We start from the raw sequence: 21,205 nt of genomic DNA, 5'->3' as shown, positions 1-21,205 counted from the left end.
CGATGATCTGAGGATTTAGGAGGTTGACAGAGTTGCCAGCGGAAGGAGAATGCTATCAATTGTCGAAACCGAGGGTTTGAAACTACACAACCTAACCATAAACAGGAAAACTTACCCATAGCTGCATAGTACATCATGTCCTACCAGCATCAAATCGAATCACTGGCCCAATATAATGTGCACCTTCAGCCCGTATGCCTTGCTCTACTAGGTACTCCACCAACTGGGAGATGACGTGTCCACCACCGTCAGATAGGCGAGGTTTCCAGGCAGTAATGGCAAAGCGACCTCATCATGCAGCAATTCGCTGGCGGCTGGGATAAGCTCAACATTTCAGATCACGGCAAATGAATGGTCACGGTGGGGACTACATACATAGGTTGCAACGAAGAAAGCACACAACCATCGGTTAGCTTTTTCATTTTCGATGCTTGGCTGCGGATCACGGTCATACTCATGGCCTTAATATTTGGTGGCTGTAAATGGAAGATATATGGCATGCGGGATATCGGAGCCTGATGCCCGCGATCAATTGTGTCTCGTTGTCGGCCCAGTTTTCCTGTATGCTCATTCGTCCGCCTCGCTTTCACCGCTTGCGGGTAGTTCTGCCGTCTACCCGTTATGCAGTCCAGCTGCCAGCAGAAACTGAATTGATCTTCAAGATGGATAAGAGACTTGAGAGACTTAGAAAAAAAGTAAAAGAATCGTGGTTCCAGAGGGGGTCGAACCCTCGACTTTGACGTTATTAGCATCACACTCTAACCAACTGAGTTATGGAACCCATTACAATTGCTTTTGGGAAAGTTATGCATTATGAGCCAGACAGCGAAGACTAGACAAAAGTCACAATCATATGTCGATTTGCAAGCCACTCAGCCTTCAGTTTCACCATAGATGGAAACCAAGAGGAACTTTGATAATTCTTCATAAGGGGCCACCTCAGTGGTTGACCCTTCTAGACTGCATCCTCCTCTACACTTGCCTTGAGCGCTTGGAACTCCGCCTCCTTTTTATCGAGCTCCTCTTTCATTGCCGCCCATTCCATCTCATACTGCCTTAGCTGCTCCATCTTGCTGTTCACGAACAGTTCAACCTCAGAACCGGCAACTGTCGCGAGGTCATCAATAGAAGGTAGAAGCTGTCGGAGAGCAAGCCAGGCCCGGCTGTCGGGAGATTCGAAGCAGGTGTATACTAGTTCATGAAACCAGAATCTTCCGTCCTCCAACGATTCGCGCATGGAGGCTGCCATACTAGGCATTGAGCAATCTTCGGCCCTTCTTTGCTGCTCCTCCTCCAGCACGTTGGTGAATACCTTGAGCAGGGAATTGTACTTAGAAACATCCTCATCGTCCCAATCATATGGTTTCTTCATCAGTAGCCACCGCGGAGGTGAGTAAAGCATCTGAAATGGTGCTGTATACGCCCATTCCCAGTCTAGCACGGCGACTATCTTCAGATCCTGTGCGTTGTTGACGAGCATGTTCCCAAACCGGAAATCGTCGCAAATTAACTTGAACGGGCCATGGTCATGCTTGTTGGCAACGAAGCGGGGAACAAGGGCCGCAAACATCTTACTATGGAGATATTTGCGACGAGCATCTACTATATCATCAATTGAATTCGGTTGGTCCCACAAATGCTGCATGTCTTGTTTGGCCACATATTGAAAATAGCTGGTAGCTGACGAGTATGTGCCGGAAAGAGGGCCTATGATATCCGCAGTGTCAGCTGGCTGCCTTGTAATAATTAGAGTAAGGGAGAGCACACCTCCAACGCGAACGCCGCCGTGACTCTCTATTTCATTCATCTTCAGCGTCAATGGCCTCGAATTAATGCCACTGTAGAAATCCGCGTTCCCGGAGAGCGAACCTATTTGCGGAAAATCATGTGCCGAAAGGTCCAACAGGAAATTCGCGATCTGGCGGTATATTGTTTCCAGTTCCTCGTCACTAATGTCAAGCCGGATAAAGTGAACTTCTTCCCGGCCAGGACCTTGCCTCATGATCACGTCTAAAGGTTCTCCCTCAATGAAGTCCATGATGATGAACGCCCCCAGGCCAAGCGGATTCTCATGACTGAGTCCCCATGCTATAACAGATGGTACAGGGATGTTTGTCTTCTCTTTGATAAACCGCATTGTGGCAACTTCATGGGTAACTTTTTCATCACCATCCATCACTCGGCCAGGCACAGCAAACCGTACCATCCATTGTACACCATCATCGAATTTTATTCTGCAACTCCAATTGAACGATCCGCAGCTATCGCCGACAAGCTCTGAAGGTTGATTATTTCGAAATGTTGAAACCCAGTTCGCGATTGGAGGCCCCTTGGTGCTGTTAAATCGCCCGGCCCAAGAAAGTGACTCAGCGTAGTGAGTAGCTTGGGCGCGCTCATCCCAGTCCATGGCATGAATCGATCGGGAGAGCAACTGGCTTGGCGTGACTTCTTCTCATCTGGGTTGCAAACCTATGTCACTAGTACGTGACAGTTACCTAGAGTTGACAAAGAGGATGCGAGCCAATGGAAGAAAGAACACAAGCTTCCATTCATTCGGGCATATGCATGTCACATGACATTCAGGTTGGGCCGCGAAGAGCTGGTGATACATCCATATCTCTGAACCTTCTAAGCAGCAAAAATACCGACAAAATAAACAGAACAATGTAGAGTAGCAAGAAGCAAAGAAGGGGCAAAAAAAGAAATCGTGGTTCCAGAGGGGGTCGAACCCTCGACTTTGACGTTATTAGCATCACACTCTAACCAACTGAGTTATGGAACCAGAATATATGTTATTCTGACACATTGGCCCTTATATTCCAAGTCACTATTTTATCACTCCATCCCCTGTCAAACCCATCCTTTTCTTCTTCTATCATCTCATCTGTACGGAGTATGATGTATTAACCTATTGTCATTACAACAAGTGGTGTTGGAGAAAGTGAGCCAGGGACAATTGGTGACTGGCAATGCAGGGAATGGCGCTTTGCACGGTCGCGGAGTCCGGCTTGCATGTTAACGTATATATAGCCGTCGCCGATGTATGTATGGAGATCGACGATGGAAGGAAAAGGGGTTCCGAAACATAACACTTTGTAGGGACCGTACTCGAGAGACTGCGACAGATCGTAAACCTGCGGTGACTTTCTTGTCGCTGATGCCGAGAACCGCGCGATACGCTAGGCCCGTCCCCGTCGCCGTAATGGTCGGCCTCGTAGTTATGGTGAACACGTAGACAGTAAGCGAAGGCGCTCGGAATGGCAGTGAAGTGTACCCATCAATGGGCCACAAATCCGTCCCTGTGTGGGATGGATGATGGAGCATAAGCTGAACTCGTGCATAGTCCTCGGAGTCTGGTTTGTACTACTCCGGGAAGTAGGACAATATCGTGTTCCCCGCACTACTGCCTACTAAACTATGACCTTGAGAGGATGGAGGAAGGCGACTGAAGGTCTGGAGAGGCACATTGGGGTAGCATATATGTTGCCTGCTGTGACTGCGATGAGTCCTGGGCCTGCTTTAATAACTGGGATAGTGGGGGAGTTGGGGACGGTAAACTGTATTCAATCATCAATACTCCCAACAGAGTATCGTAGACGTATATCTCTGAACCTCTGATGTTTATTTAAATAAGAAGCCAAATTACTGAAAAACCAAAAGAACAATGTTGTGGGAAGCTAAAAGGCACAGATAGAGCAGAAAAAAGCAAAGAAGAGGCAAAAAAAGAAATCGTGGTTCCAGAGGGGGTCGAACCCTCGACTTTGACGTTATTAGCATCACACTCTAACCAACTGAGTTATGGAACCAGAGTATATGTTGTTCCGACATATTTGCTATTATATGGAAAACCACAACTTTAGCACAATCCTATCCATTCATATGCAGCAAAACAGCTTCCACTTTCGCCCTCCACCACCCCTCTGATCACCCTTAACTCCAGAGGGCATATTCATTGAATTACATATGCCGTAAACACCTGGAACATAATAGCACTGACAGGAGTCGATGGGAAAGATACAACCCAAGCGATACTGAGACTTGGGAGATCGGCCTTCTTGATGCAGCTGATGTGCTGTTCCTGCCTTTTCTGCATCTGCGGAGATGAAGGTGCAAGTACTCTAATGCAAACGGATACTTTCACAGTACGCAATGTAAGCACAACATTGTTTATGTATAATGTAGCTGCCACAAGGTGCCACAACATACCCGATGAGCGTTGCTTTGATCGTGCTGCAGTTCGCCGCGGATGGGCTAGCCTTTTGGTCGAGGCTCTCAGAAAGAACAAGAAAAAGCAAGTTACGATCCACTTAGTTAGTGCGTGGAACAGGAGGACTTCCTGGGTCCAATGGTGGAGATTCTCGAATACGCTTTAGCGGCTTTACTAGCTGTATGCATGTACAGTATTCTATTTGGCGTACTGCGTACTGTGTATTGCGCCGTACGTTGCACGATCGAATGTTTGCTCTTTCGATAGCCAGCATTGATGTGGTGTAAATTAATGTTGCCTATGCTACAAACTATATACAACTAGGTGTGCAATTGATGAAGTCTAGATAGTCGATAGCACTGAATGCCCAACCCAAATTATGCCGAGGGACGCTCAGTGACAATTCAGGATAAATATAGACCAGACTTGGCAATTGAGTTTCTGAGCCTCTGAGGATTAGCGAGTTCAGCTTGTGGCGGTGGCAGACCAAACGGGCCTAGGGGATAGCACTTCCAAGTTTTCCTGTGGCACGGTGCCCACTGTGCGATACAATCGGCTACAGTGTATGGACAGGGCTTGCCAGCCACGTTCTACCTGAAGAAGACCTCAACGGTAGAGAAAAGTCAAATTTTAATACACACAGAACTGATCGACGACACTTGTAACAGTTGTATTGGAGTGGCGAATCATTTAGAAACAAAGTTGGAAAGGAAAGTTTCCGATCGATCAAGACTATGGCGGAAGGGGAAATAAGAACGGAGATTGTGGAGAGACAACCTTGGAAAGGAATAATAAAAACAACGTACAGGAATTGCCAGCTACTCCGAATTAAGTAAAGACAGAATTCTAAATGGGGAGGTGATGCTGTGGTCCATGGAAAGGTTCTCGGTTGAGAGCCATGGATCAGAGCTGAAAATGCACGATGTTGACCACTCACCGTTTGAGCTCAATCTGATATCGGCTATTCATGTGGGTTTCCTGGGTAATTCCGCGAAAATAGGGTTGAATCACATTGAAAGCAATCATCAGTCGGTCTAGAATAGATTATAAGGATGTTCTCAAATCCCATGGATAATTTAGATTGATACTGGTCACATCGGAAACGGTGACTTGCCACCGATGAAGATGGATACGAACTACAGAAGGCATGCGTACCTGGAACCCTTAAGTGATAGAGAAAGTGAATCCGATGTACACAGTAACGAGGAATGGAAAACAGTCGATACCGGTGCAACGGCCATCCCTACATACCGAAGTGGTCGCCATAACAAGGCATAATCGGATCAGCAGCCATTTTTAGTACAGAAGTTCCATACGCTCCGACCACATCATTTGTTACCTGATTACACGCTGGCTGGTCACGGTGGGGCAAGTTTCAGGGGCCGTCGAGACTCCCTTGGATTCCGAGTGCCCGGGCGACATTGTCATTGGATAATTGGGGGATATTAGAGAGTAGAAATTGAAGTGATCAGGGAAACACAAGCGTAAATACAGTCGGACAATAACGGTAATTCAGAATTGGACGAACAGATCCAAGGGGAGTAGCCGTTTGAAGATACCAGTCTAAGAGACACAAAAGGCTGGGCTAAAATGGGGAAAGGCCAATGGCTGCAACTAACGGCGCCACGTATGGTACACCAAGGGATGGTAATGGGTACCTGGGAAAGATAGGGGTGGCCCATACTGGGTAAAAGTATCCAGTACCCAACAATCTGACACGTACACTTTGTCCCTGTATGATGACGGTAAATTGTTCAGTACACGATAGACAGCCTCTCCCCCCGAATCCCAAAAATAACAAGCATTTTCGTGTCTTCCCTCTCCAACCCCCTTCCATTCGCTTTTTGTCTCCATCTTTCCTGCTATTTGCTACCTTTCGTTTCTTTTTTTCACCTTCCTTTTTGACGAAGAGAAGGATTGAAGCGAGGTTGCTTTGCTCTCAAAAAAATCATTTCTCCATCGCACCTTCCTTTTCGTGAGACAGGGAAAGCCTCACCTGCCATTCTTTACAGAGTCTGAGACTCGTCTGACACCTTCGCTTGGCTTCTCGCGCATTTTCTCATCCGCATCGCTTCCATATTCCTGCGTCGATGCTCCATTAAATCGACATATCACCGATTAAAAATACTATTTGAATGGTCGCGGTTGAAGTGAGATTGACACCCATCTTAGCCTATCTGGATATACGCCGGGCCAAGACATTCGATCCATTTCAGGTGGAGCTAACATCAGTCTGATAGCTCTGAGCACTAAATCGATCGCGACTCGCTCGTCATGTCGGGCTACGCAGCAGGCGGAGGCCACTATGACGATGGCTATGCCATGCCCCAGCAGGGACAGGCACATGGCCACGGTGACTCGTACTACCAGGACGAACATGCCCAGGGGTATTACGATCACCAAGGATATGCCGATGGTTACTACGACCAAGGGTAGGAGCCCTTTCGAGAAAGATAAGAACGCGGAATTTCTTGATGAAGAAGGCTGACAACAATCACAGTAACGGCTACTACGGAGCAGCAGATGGTGGTCATGGCGCGGACGCAGGCCACGGCTACGCCGATGGAGGATACTACGAGGCTGGTCACCAAGATCAGTACTACGGCGGTGACCAGTACTACGACCAAGGACAAGGAGATCACGGCCGCGGTCGCCGTGCCCACGATTCTGAGGAGGATTCCGAGACTTTCAGCGATTTCACAATGAGGTCCGAGACTGCTCGTGCCGCAGATATGGATTACTATGGTCGCGGAGATGAGCGGTATAACAGCTACTCAGACAGCCAGTACGGTGGCCAAGGTGGCTATGGCTATCGTCCTCCATCCTCCCAGGTTTCCTACGGAGGCAACCGATCATCCGGTGCATCAACCCCTGTCTATGGCATGGACTATGGCAACGCCCTTCCTGCGGGCCAGCGCTCGCGAGAGCCTTACCCCGCCTGGACCTCCGACGCCCAAATCCCTCTCTCGAAAGAGGAGCTCGAGGATATCTTCTTGGATTTGGTCAACAAGTTTGGTTTCCAGCGTGACAGTATGAGGAACATGTACGACCACATGATGACTATGTTGGATTCACGTGCTTCCCGCATGACCCCGAACCAGGCCCTTCTCTCCATCCACGCCGACTACATCGGTGGACAGAACGCCAACTACCGCCGGTGGTATTTCGCCGCCCACCTCGATCTGGACGATGCAGTCGGGTTCGCAAACATGAAGCTCGGCAAGGCCGACCGCAAGACCCGGAAAGCCCGCAAGGCTGCCGCCAAGGCCGCTAAAAAGAACCCCGAAAACGAGGAGGAAACCCTCGAGGCCTTGGAGGGAGACAACAGTCTGGAAGCCGCGGAATACCGGTGGAAGTCACGCATGAACCGCATGTCTCAGCACGATCGCGCCCGCCAAATTGCTTTGTACCTTTTGATCTGGGGTGAAGCCAATCAGGTTCGTTTCCTCCCGGAGTGCATCTGCTTCATCTTCAAGTGTGCCGATGATTACTACACTTCGCCTGAATGCCAGGCCCGCGTTGAGCCGGTCGAGGAATTCACCTACCTCAATGAGATCATTACTCCTCTCTATCACTACTGCAGAGACCAGGGTTATGAGATCATGGACGGCAAGTACGTGCGTCGTGAGAATGATCACAACAAGATCATCGGTTATGACGATATGAACCAGCTCTTCTGGTACCCCGAGGGAATCGAGCGCATTAGCTTCGAGGACAAGACTCGATTGGTTGATGTTCCCATTGCTGAGAGGTGGCCAAAATTGAAGGACGTGGTTTGGAAGAAGGCCTTCTTCAAGACTTATAAAGAAACTCGCTCCTGGTTCCACATGGTGACAAACTTCAACCGTATCTGGGTTATTCACCTGGGTGCCTTCTGGTTCTTCACTGCCTATAACGCTCCGACCCTGTACACTATCAACTACCAACAACAGCTCGACAACAAACCCGAGACCCCCAAGTATCTCGCCGCTGTTGGGTTTGGTGGTGCTCTTGTCTCCTTGATCCAGATCTTTGCTACCGTCTGTGAATGGATGTATGTTCCCCGTCGCTGGGCTGGTGCTCAGCACCTGCGGAAGCGCTTCATGTTCCTTCTTGCGGTCTTCATCATCAACCTGGCTCCCGGTATCGTCATTTTCAGCATTCTACCCTCGTTAGGCATGTCAAAGAAGACTGAAGATGGCATTGGCCTCGCTCTTGGAATTGTTCACTTCGTCCTTGCAATTCTGACAGCAGCATTCTTCGCAATTCAGCCGCTTGGCGCACTCTTCGGCAACTACATGAAGAAGGGAGGCCGTCAATACGTTGCCAGTCAGACATTCACAGCCAGTTTCCCTCGTCTTTCTGGAAACGACATGTGGATGTCGTATGGTATGTGGGTCTGCGTCTTTGGTGCGAAGTTGGCTGAGTCCTACTTCTTCCTGACGCTATCTTTCAAGGATCCCATTCGTATCTTGTCTCCAATGCAGATTCACCAGTGTACTGGTGCCAAGTACATTGGAAACACAGTCTGCCACCGCCAGCCCCAGATCCTGCTCGGCCTGATGGCTTTCATGGATTTGACACTCTTCTTCCTGGATAGTTACCTTTGGTACATTATTTGCAACACAATCTTCTCTGTGGCGCGATCATTCTACCTGGGTGTCTCAATTTGGTCTCCCTGGAGAAACATCTTCTCCCGGCTCCCGAAGCGTATTTACTCCAAGGTCCTCGCTACCACTGATATGGAGATCAAATACAAGCCAAAAGTTCTGATCTCTCAGGTTTGGAATGCCATCATCATCTCCATGTACCGTGAGCATCTGCTGGCCATCGACCACGTCCAGAAACTGTTGTATCACCAGGTTCCCTCTGAGCAGGAAGGCAAGCGCACTCTCCGCGCCCCTACTTTCTTCGTGTCGCAGGAAGATCAATCGTTCAAGACCGAATTCTTCCCCCAGGGCAGTGAGGCAGAGCGTCGTATTTCTTTCTTCGCTCAGTCACTCTCTACCCCTATGCCCGAGCCTCTGCCCGTTGATAACATGCCCACTTTCACCGTTCTGATTCCCCACTACAGTGAGAAGATTCTTCTGTCGCTCCGAGAGATCATTCGTGAAGATGAGCCTTACTCGCGTGTCACTCTGCTTGAATATCTGAAGCAGCTTCACCCTCACGAGTGGGACTGCTTTGTCAAAGATACCAAGATTCTGGCCGATGAGACCTCGCAGTTCAATGGTGATTACGAGAAACCCGAGAAGGACGCCGCGAAGAGCAAGATCGATGATCTTCCTTTCTACTGCATTGGTTTCAAGTCTGCCGCTCCTGAGTATACCCTCCGCACACGAATTTGGGCCTCCCTCCGATCCCAGACTCTGTACAGAACCGTGTCTGGCTTCATGAACTACAGCCGCGCCATCAAGCTTCTGTACCGTGTTGAGAACCCCGAGGTTGTCCAGATGTTTGGAGGAAACTCCGAGAAGCTGGAGCGTGAGCTCGAGCGCATGGCCCGCCGCAAGTTCCGTATCTGTGTCTCCATGCAGCGATACGCCAAGTTCAACAAGGACGAACGTGAAAACACCGAGTTCTTGCTCCGCGCCTATCCTGATCTGCAAATCGCTTACCTTGACGAAGAGCCTCCTGTAACTGAAGGCGAGGAACCCCGCATCTATTCGGCTTTGATTGACGGTCACTGTGAACTCCTCGAGAACAACATGCGCAAGCCTAAGTTCAGAATTCAGCTTTCTGGCAACCCCATTCTCGGAGACGGAAAGTCTGACAACCAGAACCACGCTATCATCTTCTACCGCGGTGAATACATTCAGCTTATCGACGCCAACCAGGACAACTACCTTGAAGAATGCTTGAAGATTCGCAGTGTCCTGGCCGAGTTCGAGGAATTGACCACCGACAACGTCTCTCCCTACACTCCTGGAATTTCCACCCCTGACGAGAACCCCGTTGCCATTCTTGGAGCCCGTGAATACATTTTCTCCGAGAGCGTTGGTGTCCTCGGTGATGTTGCTGCTTCCAAGGAACAGACATTCGGTACTCTGTTCGCTCGTACACTTGCACAGATTGGTGGTAAGCTGCATTATGGTCACCCTGATTTCCTGAATGCCACTTTCATGACGACTCGTGGCGGTGTGTCGAAGGCTCAGAAAGGACTGCACCTCAACGAGGATATTTACGCTGGTATGAACGCTATTCTCCGTGGAGGTCGCATCAAGCACTGCGAGTACTACCAGTGCGGTAAAGGTCGTGATCTAGGTTTTGGATCCATTCTGAACTTCACCACAAAGATTGGTACTGGTATGGGTGAACAAATGTTGTCTCGAGAGTACTACTATCTCGGTACCCAATTGCCTCTCGATCGCTTCCTCTCTTTCTACTACGCTCACCCTGGATTCCACTTGAACAACATGTTCATCATGCTTTCGGTGCAAATGTTCATGTTTGTGTTGATTAACTTGGGAGCCCTGAAGCATGAGACCATCATGTGCCGCTACAACTCTGACTTGCCCATTACGGATCCTCTCGTGCCCACTCTTTGTGTGAACTTGATTCCCGTCCTCAACTGGGTCAATCGTTGTGTTATTTCCATCTTCATCGTGTTCTTCATCTCGTTCGTGCCCCTTGCCGTCCAGGAATTGACAGAGAGAGGTGTTTGGCGTATGGCTACTCGTCTGGCCAAGCACTTTGGTTCATTCTCCTTCATGTTCGAGGTGTTCGTCTGCCAGATCTACGCCAACGCTGTCCACCAGAACTTGTCTTTCGGAGGTGCGCGTTACATTGGTACCGGCCGTGGTTTCGCAACAGCTCGTATTCCATTCGGTGTCCTCTACTCCCGATTTGCCGCTCCCTCAATTTACTTGGGTGCTCGTCTCCTGCTCATGCTGTTGTTCAGTACCACAACTGTCTGGACTCCAGCTCTGATCTGGTTCTGGGTATCTCTGCTCGCGCTGTGCATCTCGCCTTTCCTCTTCAACCCCCATCAGTTTGCGTGGACCGACTTCTTCATCGACTACCGCGACTACATCCGCTGGCTATCCCGCGGTAATTCCCGATCTCATGCTTCCTCTTGGATTGGATTCTGTCGTCTCTCACGTACTCGTATCACTGGTTACAAACGCAAGCTTCTTGGTGTTCCATCGGAGAAGGGCTCTGGTGACGTCCCTAGAGCGCGCATTACCAACATCTTCTTCAGCGAGATCATCGCGCCTTTGCTTGGTGTTGGCGCCACACTGATCCCCTACCTCTACATTAACTCTCGGACAATGTACTCTGATGATCCCAAATGGGCTGCGAACCCCATCGCTCGTGTGGCGATCGTTGCTTTCGCTCCCATTGCTATCAACGCTGGTGTCGCAGGTATGTTCTTCGGTATGGCCTGCTGTATGGGCCCGTTGTTCGGCATGTGCTGCAAGAAGTTCGGTGCTGTTCTCGCCGCAATTGCCCATGCCATCGCCGTCATTGCATTTTTGATTCTTTTCCTGGCCATGTTCTTCCTTGAATCCCTTAACTGGGCTCGGACTCTCTCTGGCATGATCGCTGCGATGACCCTCCAGCGCTTTGTCTACAAGCTCATTATTTCCCTTGCATTGACGCGTGAATTCAAGAACGATCAATCGAATATCGCATGGTGGACTGGAAAATGGTACAACATGGGATGGCACTCGCTGTCTCAGCCCGGCCGTGAGTTCCTCTGCAAGATCACCGAACTTGGTTACTTCGCCAACGATTTCTTCCTGGGCCACATCCTGTTGTTTGCCATGCTTCCGATCCTTGCCATTCCCTATGTTGACAAGTTCCATTCGGTCATCCTGTTCTGGCTGCGCCCGAGGTACGTACTCTCTCCATTGCTAGCCGCTATGACTTGTCACTAACTACATCTCCTTCTAGCCGACAAATCCGCCCTCCCATCTACTCCCTCAAGCAGTCCAAGCTTCGAAAGAGACGCGTTGTCCGCTTCGCGATTCTCTACTTCGTCATGCTTGTCATCTTTGTCGTCATCATCGCTGCGCCCATCGTTCTTCGGAACACCAAGCAATTGGACGGCATCCTGTCAGGCGGCATCTGGGACAGCCTTGGTGTGGCCTCCACAAGCTCAATTGGTCTCCTGCAGCCACTTGATCACGGACTCAATGACACCGTCTCTTGGTACACCGGCTCTAACATCCCCAAGGGATACTCTTCGGGCAGCATTCCGGCACCATCTGACGGTACTGGAGTGTGGTCTATTTAATCGCCTCGGCGACATGACATGAGAATGGTTTGTACAAAGTTATGCGGTTTCAAAAAATCGCTGCATTTTCCTCACCTCACCGGCGCACAACTTGATCTTAATGAATGGTTGCTTTTCAAATATTGTTTGTGGAATGACGCTTGTATGAAGGGTCTAGTCATCCTCGGGGGTTTACCTTCGTTTCCAGCTTCCTTTGCTTGTCTTATTTACACTTCTACTGGAATTAAATTGCATTGCTTTCGAGAATTATATCAATAGAATTCATCACATTATGTAGTGCTGGAATTAGAATCGTTCGCAAGTAGCAGTAGTGACTCTAGTGAGCTCCTGCAACGTGGAGCCCGACTCATTTCGGGAGTCGGGACTCATGACAGGTCACGTGGGCCGGAGTCTCCTAGACGCCGCCGCCGAGTCGGTTTCATCTTCATCTTGTTCTTTACGAGCACCGGCTTTTGGCGCAGCTTCTCCTAATCTTTCTTTCTATCTCACTGGCCAGGTGAATTGCGTCAGCGCTACTTTCGTTCCTCCGCCATGGATCTCCAGGAGACCCAGCGTCTCCTTTCCGAGTATCTTCACGAACTTGCGGATCTGTTCCACCGCGTTCCTGGCTCCGCAATCTTTATCCGCTACGTGAAATCAAGTTATCAAGATGACCCAATTCGCTCTGCCGTCGAGCTCTTCCTGTTCCTCTTCGCCGTGCGATATCTGTTAGCCCCGAAATATTCTACCAAGCCAGGTGTCGTACCACTCACGGAAGATGAGATCGATGACCTTGTGGATGAATGGACTCCGGAACCTCTCGTTGGGGAACCCACGAGTTTGGAAGCGATGGAAGTTGATAAGCGAACAGTTATTGTTGGGTAAACTCCCCTCTTGTCCTATGGCTCCTGCCCGACACCCCGGACATTTTTGCTGACGGATGACACTGGGATCTGCAGCCCTGTAGGCCCCAAATCGAAATTGGCCAACGGCCGCACCGTTATGAACCTCGGATCTCTCAACTTCTACAACTTCAACACCAATGAGTCCCTCAAGGAACAGGCAATTCAGACCCTTCGTGCTTACGGAGTTGGCCCTTGTGGACCACGCGGATTTTACGGCACACAGGATGTTCACATGAAGACGGAAGATGACGTGGCAGCGTTCCTGGGAACCGCAGCTTGTATCCTCTACTCTCAAGCCTTTTCGACTATTTCAAGTGTGATTCCTGCCTTTTCGAAGCGTGGAGATATCATCGTTGCGGACAAGGGGGTCAGCTTTGCGATTCGCAAGGGTATCCAGATCTCTCGAAGCATTGTCCGGTGGTATGAGCACAATGACATGGAGGATCTGGAGCGTGTGCTCGCAAAGATCACTAAAGAGCAGGCCCGGAAACCTTTGACTCGCAGATTTATCATCACAGAGGGTCTATTTGAGTCTTACGGTGATATGGCAGATTTGCCCAAGATCGTATGTGGCCCCATTGACCGAAACAGCCAATGGCTCATACTTACAATGTCCGCAGATCGAACTCAGACTTAAATACAAGTTCCGTCTCATCCTTGATGAGACCTGGTCTTTCGGTGTCCTGGGACGCACTGGCCGTGGTATCACGGAGCACCAAAACGTCGATGCCGCCGAGGTTGATATGATTGTGGGATCACTGGCTGGTCCCCTCGTTGCTGGTGGAGGCTTCTGTGCTGGTTCAGAGGAGATTGTTCACCATCAGCGTATTTCGGCCGCTGCCTACACCTTCTCGGCTGCGCTTCCCGCCCTACTCTCTACTACCGCCAGTGCTACTATCAACATGCTTCAAAACAGTCCCGAGACGGTGTCACAACTTCGGGAAACCACCAAGGTTCTGCGGGCCCAGTTGGATCCTCGCAGTGACTGGGTTTACTGCACCAGCGCGCCTGAGAACCCCGTTCTCATCCTGGTCATCAAGCCCGAGGTTGTGGCTTCCAAGCGGCTCACGGAAACCGATCAGCAGTTCTTGCTCCAGGATGTTGTTGATGAGGTATGCATTGCACTTTCTATTTTCCTTACTCTCCTTTACAAACCCAATTCTAATTTCCTCATAGTGCCTCGCCAATGGTGTTCTGATCACACGGTTGAAGACTCTCGAGGATAACTTCCAGCCCAAGCAGGTTGTCCCACCAGCTCTGAAGGTGTGCGTCACTACCGGCCTCACCAAGAAAGAGATTGAAAAATCAGGAACAATCATCCGCCATGCCATTACCAAGGTGATGAGCAAGAGGAAGTGATGCCTTCCCTTGTCTTCTCTTCTGGTCCTGACCAGACATTCGATGACTGCTCACGCCCCCTACGATATTGGTAGCTCTCGCTTTTCATTCTTCTCCATCGACCTACGCCCTAATGCCCCTTCAATACGTGTATTGTTAACCTTGTCGATATACATTCTTATTGCATGCCTTGCACAGGACCGCCATTTTCTCTCTTTTGGGTGCGGAAACACTCCTGTGCATGGTTCTAGTTGTTTAATACTATCCTTCTGTCCTTGGCTCTTTGCTCTAGGGACCTGTCTTTCACATATCTTTCAAAGCGGAAAATTCTTGACCATGAAAAGGACGGTCTCGCTTCGTGCCAACAGTCCTTGCGTTCGTCTCTTCTCTATAATAGCTGCACGAAATGCTAGCCGGCTAAAATCTTCATAGGTTAAGACATGAAATGTTTAGCCCTTGGCCCTTCATTTCATGATCCGGCAATCCCTCACTAGACGCCAGATGTGTTAGGGCTGGACTTTAACCCTAGTACAGCCCCTTCCTTGATCTCCCAAACACTTCAAATGATATCACTTAGTTAATTGCCGACATTCCGCCTCACATTCACCGCAGTTCCCTTCCTGAACAACCCCTGAGAATGGGTCCCGCATTCCATGCAATCTCCGCCACTAGGAAGCATTCTCAGTCCACCCCCGATTTCTTCATCTCAACATCTCAACGAACAAATCAGACGACAAAGCGTCCCGATTCCAGCCAAGGGAATTTCGTCGAAACTTAGAAGCTCCCCGATTCCATTCCCGATGAACACCCCCACAAAGTGGCGCTATGCTTGGCCGCACATTGTGTTTACCTTGCCTGCCCCGCCAGTTGAGCCACGTAGGTGGAATCTGATACTGCCAGAGTCTGCCACTCTGGATATAATGGGCTTGATCGGCACCCATGTGCGGATTGCTTTCCTTTTCTGTAGGACATGGAGAGTCAACTCCTGTTATGATCGCCACGTACTAGCTTCAGGAAACCCTACTTTCGAGGGATTACGAGTCAGCTTCCACAGGGAGACCTCAGTTGGAAAATGAAGCGCCTTACTCAGGCCCTTGTCGGGTTGCTGCTTGCTTGTGGTGTCTGCGTTGAGGCACAGGGTGAGAATATCCTACGATCATAGTTCATACTAGCATGGGACCTCGCTGATGGGAAATAGTCGAGAGACAATGCAATGGAGCTCTCGCGCAACCACCCTCGGTCCGAGAGGTGGTTGTCTGGGTCAATGAGAATGGAGAGCCTATCAACTTGGATACAGACCATGCTATGAAGCCAACACTTTCACCACCAGAGAACGTTAGTACTTGAACTATTGATCCGAATGAGACCCAATTGATGTTGATATACCCTGTCAAAAAAGCCGATTCCAGATATCCCACCCAAGCAACAACCTCCAGTATCAATGCCGGAAGTAGCATCGCCACCTGCAGTGTCCAAGACACCCCAGAACGAGCAGAATGATATCCCTGCCCCAGCCAAAGACACACAGAAGGAAAAGCACCTCCAAGCTCATGCCCATCGTCCACACCCACCACATCCACATCCACGCCCCAAACACCCAAACGACCAATTCGGCATCTCCTACTCACCCTACAAAGCAGACCGAACCTGCAAGAACCAAGAAGAAGTAGACTCAGACCTCTCCCGCCTCGCCTCCTACACCTTCATCCGCATCTACGGCACAGACTGCGACCAAACCAAGACAGTAACAACCGCAGCCCGACGCCACAACATGCACGTCTTCGCCGGTATCTACGACCTAACCGACTTCCCCTCCAGCCTCTCCGCCTTCAGCGAAGCCATAACAGACCCCTCCGGCAAAAAAGACTGGTCAATCTTCCACACAATCGCAATCGGCAACGAGCTCGTCAACGCAGGCACCAACTCCCCAGATGAAGTCGCAAGCGCTGTCCAAACTGCCCGCTCCGTCCTCCGCGCTCAGGGCTACGAAGGTCCCGTCGTAACCGTCGATACCTTCTCCGTGCTCCTGGATCACCCGCAGTTGTGTGAGGCGAGTGATTACTGCGCGGCGAATTGTCATGCTTTCTTCGATGCCACGCAGAGGCCGGATGGGGCGGGTAAGTATGTGCTTGAGCAGGCGAGGAGTATTTCTAAGGCGGCTGGGAAGAGGACTGTTATTACGGAGTCTGGGTGGCCGCATGCTGGGGATGCGAATGGGGTTGCCGTGCCGTCGAAGCATGGGCAGAGGGTGGCTATCGAGAGTCTGAGGAGGAGTTTTGATCATCGGAGGGGGGATTTGGTGCTTTTTACTGCTTTTGATGATTTGTGGAAGGATGATAATGCTTGGACTTTTGGCGCGGAGAAGTTCTGGGGCTTGTATGGGGGACATGGGGGTTTGTAGTTTCAAAAGTGGTTGTTGCTTCTCTGTTGATGGTGGGCTTTTATAGCATTGCTTGCATACATGGACATATACTAGCTGACGAAGAATAAGAAAAGTTGCGAACAGCTTCGTTGATTATTTAGTGTGTAACCTGTATTGTACATTGAACCCCCAAGGTCCAGATAAAAGAGCTCAGGTCTGAGGCCACTTCGCCCTAGACCACCGTTCCTTGTCTTCGAACGTACGCGCCTCTATCTGATCCATCCATCCGCCCTCACGAGTCAGTTGCTCATATGCATCCTTGGTGGACGGCAAATCCCAGAACGACACGCTCTGCTGATCTTTGACATCCTGGCGTTGCTGGATGATAAGATCAATCAGCAGGTTACGGGTCTTGTAAGCCGGGTTGATACCCAGCTGATTCATATCGCTTAGAATCGAGACGACAGCGGGAAGATCCTTGCATACTCGCCAGTAGTAGTGGATCAGTTCATCGTACAGACCGGACGAAGCACCGAGGAACGCAGAGACACGTCCGTATTCTTTGATAGTCGACCGGAACTCCGGGATGAGCGGGGAATTCGGGAAGTGAGTTCTCAGCAGACGGAAGGCGACCAGCAGAGACTTCGGGTACAGCACGACCACGACGGGGCCGACGGGCACGACGGCCGGGACTCGGAGTGGTCCGCTGCCGCTAATCGTGGTGTCGGGTCGGTCTTGGTCTTCTGGACTAACCGAGTCAGGGTCTACCACCTCGAGGGATTTCTCTATCGCCTTCTCGAGGGATTTCTCGTCCAGATGATTTAGCATGGAGAAGATGCGCTCTTTGCAGACCTCCCACACGCCCAGATCGCCCGTGCCGTCCTCGACGGCTTGGAAGAGGAGGAACTCGATGTGTTCAAACTCGGTCCTGACAACAATGTTGGTCGCCTCTCTCAGGGTGACGGTGGGCTCGACTCCGGTGTTCGAGGCCGGCTCGGAGTAGCCCAGATCGCGGAGCTTGATTCGCTTTGGACCGTAATCCTCCTCGCGGAGGAGTTCCCTTGCTTCTGCCTCTTCCTGCTTCTGTCTTCGGTATGTTTCGTGTTGTTCTCTCTTCCGCCGAGCCTCGGCTCTCAATGCAGCTCGCTTTTGCATAGGGTTTTTGAGCAGAGGGTCAAATAAGGACTTGAGCTCGGCCATTTCTGCCTTCTTATCCTCACTCATTTGTATCGTTGAGTCCACCTCGGCACTCTCGCCATCGTGTTTGATTCCAAGTTTCTCTAACAACGATCCAAAAACCTGTTGTTCTTGGGTTGTGACTTTCGGTTTTCTGGAGTATGAAGGTCTTTCGTGGGTTGCTCGTTGGTGCAGGAAGCTTCTGCGCGGTCTCCGGGTTTCTTGCTTCGGCGTGCTGGAGATGATTGACTCTTCAGAAGCATCCCGACTTGATTTATCCTCAGGTGTTCTGGTCTCTGGTGCCTCGTTGATCTCGACGGCGCTGTTCTGTGTAGAATAGGAGCGCGAAAAGCGACGATCGAGTTGTCGGAAGGGAGGCGAAAGTGAGGCAAGTGTTCGAGTGTGATATAGGAAAGGCGCGGAAGAACTAGTGGTTGAGGAGACGAAGCATAATCGGGTAATGTTCGTCGCCATAGCTGAGATGCTCAGACTGCGCAGCTTGTTCAATGTATTGCGAGCTGAGTCCAAGTAAGAATGTCTCTTGATTCCACGTCTCCCTCTGCAAATTCAGCTTCAATTCCGAAAGAATAGAAAAGGACAAGCCAATTAGTTCGGAGATCACTTTTTTCGCCGCTATCTAAAGTCACATGATGTCGTGTCCGCGGTCCACGCGTTTCACTCCCGACGTGCCACGCCCCCGAGTACCCCCCGGTCCCCGAGTCGACTGATCTCCAAAGCACGACCGATTCCACCATGTCCGGCAAAGAGATTTCCGACTTCGAGAAGCAGCGTCTGGCAAATATTGCCGAACGCGATGCACTTCTGAAGAAGCTGACCCTCGAGTCACAATCCTCCGGACTCTTCGCAAGCCCGAAAACACCCAGCAATGGAACAAAGCCGAAGCCAAAGAAGCGCGCAACACCCAAGGTGAAGGTAGAGGAAGAGGTTATCGCACCACGACGTACATCATCGCGCCTCAAGGGCATCGCGGCCGAGAGCGAGGTCGCGAAGCGCAAGGCCGAGGATGAGTACGACGCAATGCGCGAGGCGGATAGACTCAAGAGGATGCGCCGGACGGATTCATTTACACAGGCCGATATGTTTGTCTCGGGTCAAAAGCTCACCGCGGACAGCCTGATCAGTGTCGATGTTATAACCAAGGGCGTTGCGAAGCCGTACGAAAGGACCTTCGGCGCCGATGACATTGATAAAACGACCGACAAGGACTTGAAGGCTCTACGTGAGGAGATGAATAGTCTTCAACTGTGGGAATCTTGGGACCCTCAAAGTAAGGACCTTTTTCACTATATTCATCGAAGTCTTCTAGCAAATTCTAACGCATGTCCGATCGCAGGAATCAAGATTACACCAGAGCGCGTGTATAGCATGGCCTTTCACCCGACCGAATCCAAGCCACTCATTTTTGCAGGCGACAAAATGGGCCATCTGGGCATGTTAGATGCCTCACAAGAGAAGCCCGCGGCCGGCGAAAACGACGAGGAAGAAGAAGACGACGACCCAGACCCAGTACTGACAACCCTGAAGCCGCATACCCGTACCATCAGCGCGATGATGGTCAACCCGTCCAAGCCCACACATCTATACACAGGCAGCTACGACAGCTCGATCCGCTCCCTGGACCTGGAGAAAATGGTATCCGCGGAAACATACGCGCCAGAGTCTACAAATATCGACGAGGCCATCTCCGGCGTCGACATGGCTCCCGAGGACCCACATACACTGTACTGGACAACGCTGCAAGGAGTCTTCGGCCGGTACGACACGCGCGAGGCGCGGAAAGACAGCAACGTGACGAGCTGGGGGTTGTCCGAGAAGAAAATCGGCGGGTTCACGCTTTGTCCGACTCAGCCGCATTACTTCGCGACGGCTAGTCTGGACCGGTTTATGAGATTGTGGGACTTGCGCAAGCTTTCGGTGGATAGTCCTACCCCGGTTGCTGAGCATGAGAGCAGGCTGTCTGTTTCGCATGCTGCTTTTAATGCTGCTGGGCAGATTGCGACTTCGTCGTATGATGATACCTTGAAGATTTACGATCTCGGTGCTAAAGGGTTCGAGTCGTGGGAACAGGGTCATACGCTTGCTGATAAGGAGTTTACTCCGGATACGGTTGTGCGCCATAATTGTCAGACTGGTCGTTGGGTTACTATGTATGTTGTTCAGTCCCTTGTTCTGACTGGTCAATGTGTGATCGAGCCCTAACTAACTTTTCTTTTCTAGTCTTCGGCCTCAGTGGCAGCTTAACCCTCAATCTTCGATCCAGCGGTTCTGTATCGGGAATATGAACCGGTTTGTTGATGTTTACAGTAGCAGTGGAGATCAGCTGGCGCAGCTTGGTGGCGATGGAATCACTGCTGTTCCTGCTGCAACTGCTTTCCATCGGAGCAAGAACTGGGTTGTTGGTGGTACGGCCAGTGGCAAGCTGTGCTTGTGGATGTGAACGTCTGTGTCTATGCCTCAGTTGTATCAATATGTGTTTTGGTCTTTGAGACCGTTCAGAGCGGTTGCTGGGCTCATTCTCTCCATGTTATCGCATACTCCAATCCGACAGTAACTACATAGACATTTCAACATCAAAAGTATCTGAAGTCTTGATGTGGCATTGCAATTCGTATATTGTGCCAGCAGTTCAAAAATGAGAACACCAGTCCATTCCATCTATTGGGGAAAAACATCAGAAGAGTAAAAGGTATTTACACGACGGGGACACCTCCACACAAGAAGACCCAAGCGGTTCTCAGATGACCGACCAAACAGAAAATAATCAAAAGAGCCTCGGCATTCAGAAACCAAATCATCGTGTCTTTTTCACTTCCCATAATCCAGATCCGTACTTTTGTGGAGAGCGCTTTCTTTTTCGTAGACAGAGCCGGGCTGGGAGATGTGTATAAGGGGTGGGAGAAACACAATCAAAGGAGGGAATGGGTATCAACACCATGACACATGCTTTAGAGAAGAACATAGACATATAGATCAAACAAGAACGAAGTCTGAGGAGGGAA

The 21,205-nt window shown here is 50.4% G+C and overlaps 6 protein-coding genes across 6 annotated transcripts; 4 read left to right on the top strand and 2 right to left on the bottom strand.

Moving 5' to 3' along the window:
- Positions 1–955: 955 nt before the first annotated feature.
- On the bottom strand, positions 956–2,137 carry N7515_003377 (phosphotransferase family protein; the record flags this gene model as incomplete). Its single annotated transcript, XM_056664121.1, has 1 exon — positions 956–2,137. The coding sequence occupies one exon, from the start codon at positions 2,135–2,137 to the stop codon at positions 956–958; it is 1,182 nt and encodes a 393-aa protein (XP_056523178.1).
- Positions 2,138–6,481: 4,344 nt separating this feature from the next.
- Positions 6,482–12,425, top strand: N7515_003376 (1,3-beta-glucan synthase; the record flags this gene model as incomplete). The annotated part of the gene is made up of 3 exons (XM_056664120.1): positions 6,482–6,639; positions 6,708–12,023; positions 12,083–12,425. The coding sequence occupies 3 exons, from the start codon at positions 6,482–6,484 to the stop codon at positions 12,423–12,425; spliced, it is 5,817 nt and encodes a 1,938-aa protein (XP_056523177.1).
- Positions 12,426–12,956: 531 nt separating this feature from the next.
- Positions 12,957–14,668, top strand: lcbA (serine C-palmitoyltransferase subunit lcbA; the record flags this gene model as incomplete). Its single annotated transcript, XM_056664119.1, has 4 exons — positions 12,957–13,285; positions 13,364–13,874; positions 13,930–14,421; positions 14,486–14,668. 4 exons carry the CDS (start codon positions 12,957–12,959, stop codon positions 14,666–14,668), a joined length of 1,515 nt encoding a protein of 504 aa, XP_056523176.1.
- Positions 14,669–16,088: 1,420 nt separating this feature from the next.
- Positions 16,089–17,048, top strand: scw4 (putative cell wall glucanase (Scw4); the record flags this gene model as incomplete). Its single annotated transcript, XM_056664118.1, has 1 exon — positions 16,089–17,048. One exon carries the CDS (start codon positions 16,089–16,091, stop codon positions 17,046–17,048), a length of 960 nt encoding a protein of 319 aa, XP_056523175.1.
- Positions 17,049–17,219: 171 nt separating this feature from the next.
- N7515_003373 (uncharacterized protein) lies at positions 17,220–18,659 on the bottom strand (the record flags this gene model as incomplete). Its single annotated transcript, XM_056664117.1, has 1 exon — positions 17,220–18,659. One exon carries the CDS (start codon positions 18,657–18,659, stop codon positions 17,220–17,222), a length of 1,440 nt encoding a protein of 479 aa, XP_056523174.1.
- Positions 18,660–18,938: 279 nt separating this feature from the next.
- Positions 18,939–20,643, top strand: N7515_003372 (WD domain protein; the record flags this gene model as incomplete). Its single annotated transcript, XM_056664116.1, has 2 exons — positions 18,939–20,353; positions 20,424–20,643. The coding sequence occupies 2 exons, from the start codon at positions 18,939–18,941 to the stop codon at positions 20,641–20,643; spliced, it is 1,635 nt and encodes a 544-aa protein (XP_056523173.1).
- Positions 20,644–21,205: the final 562 nt, after the last annotated feature.

This window comes from Penicillium bovifimosum (assembly GCF_028826915.1).
Source record: "Penicillium bovifimosum strain IBT 22155 chromosome Unknown utg000003l_segment0_segment0, whole genome shotgun sequence".
Lineage (NCBI taxonomy): Eukaryota > Fungi > Ascomycota > Eurotiomycetes > Eurotiales > Aspergillaceae > Penicillium > Penicillium bovifimosum.
Note: the sequence above shows the minus strand (reverse complement) of the source record. Positions and strands in the feature narration are given on the sequence as shown.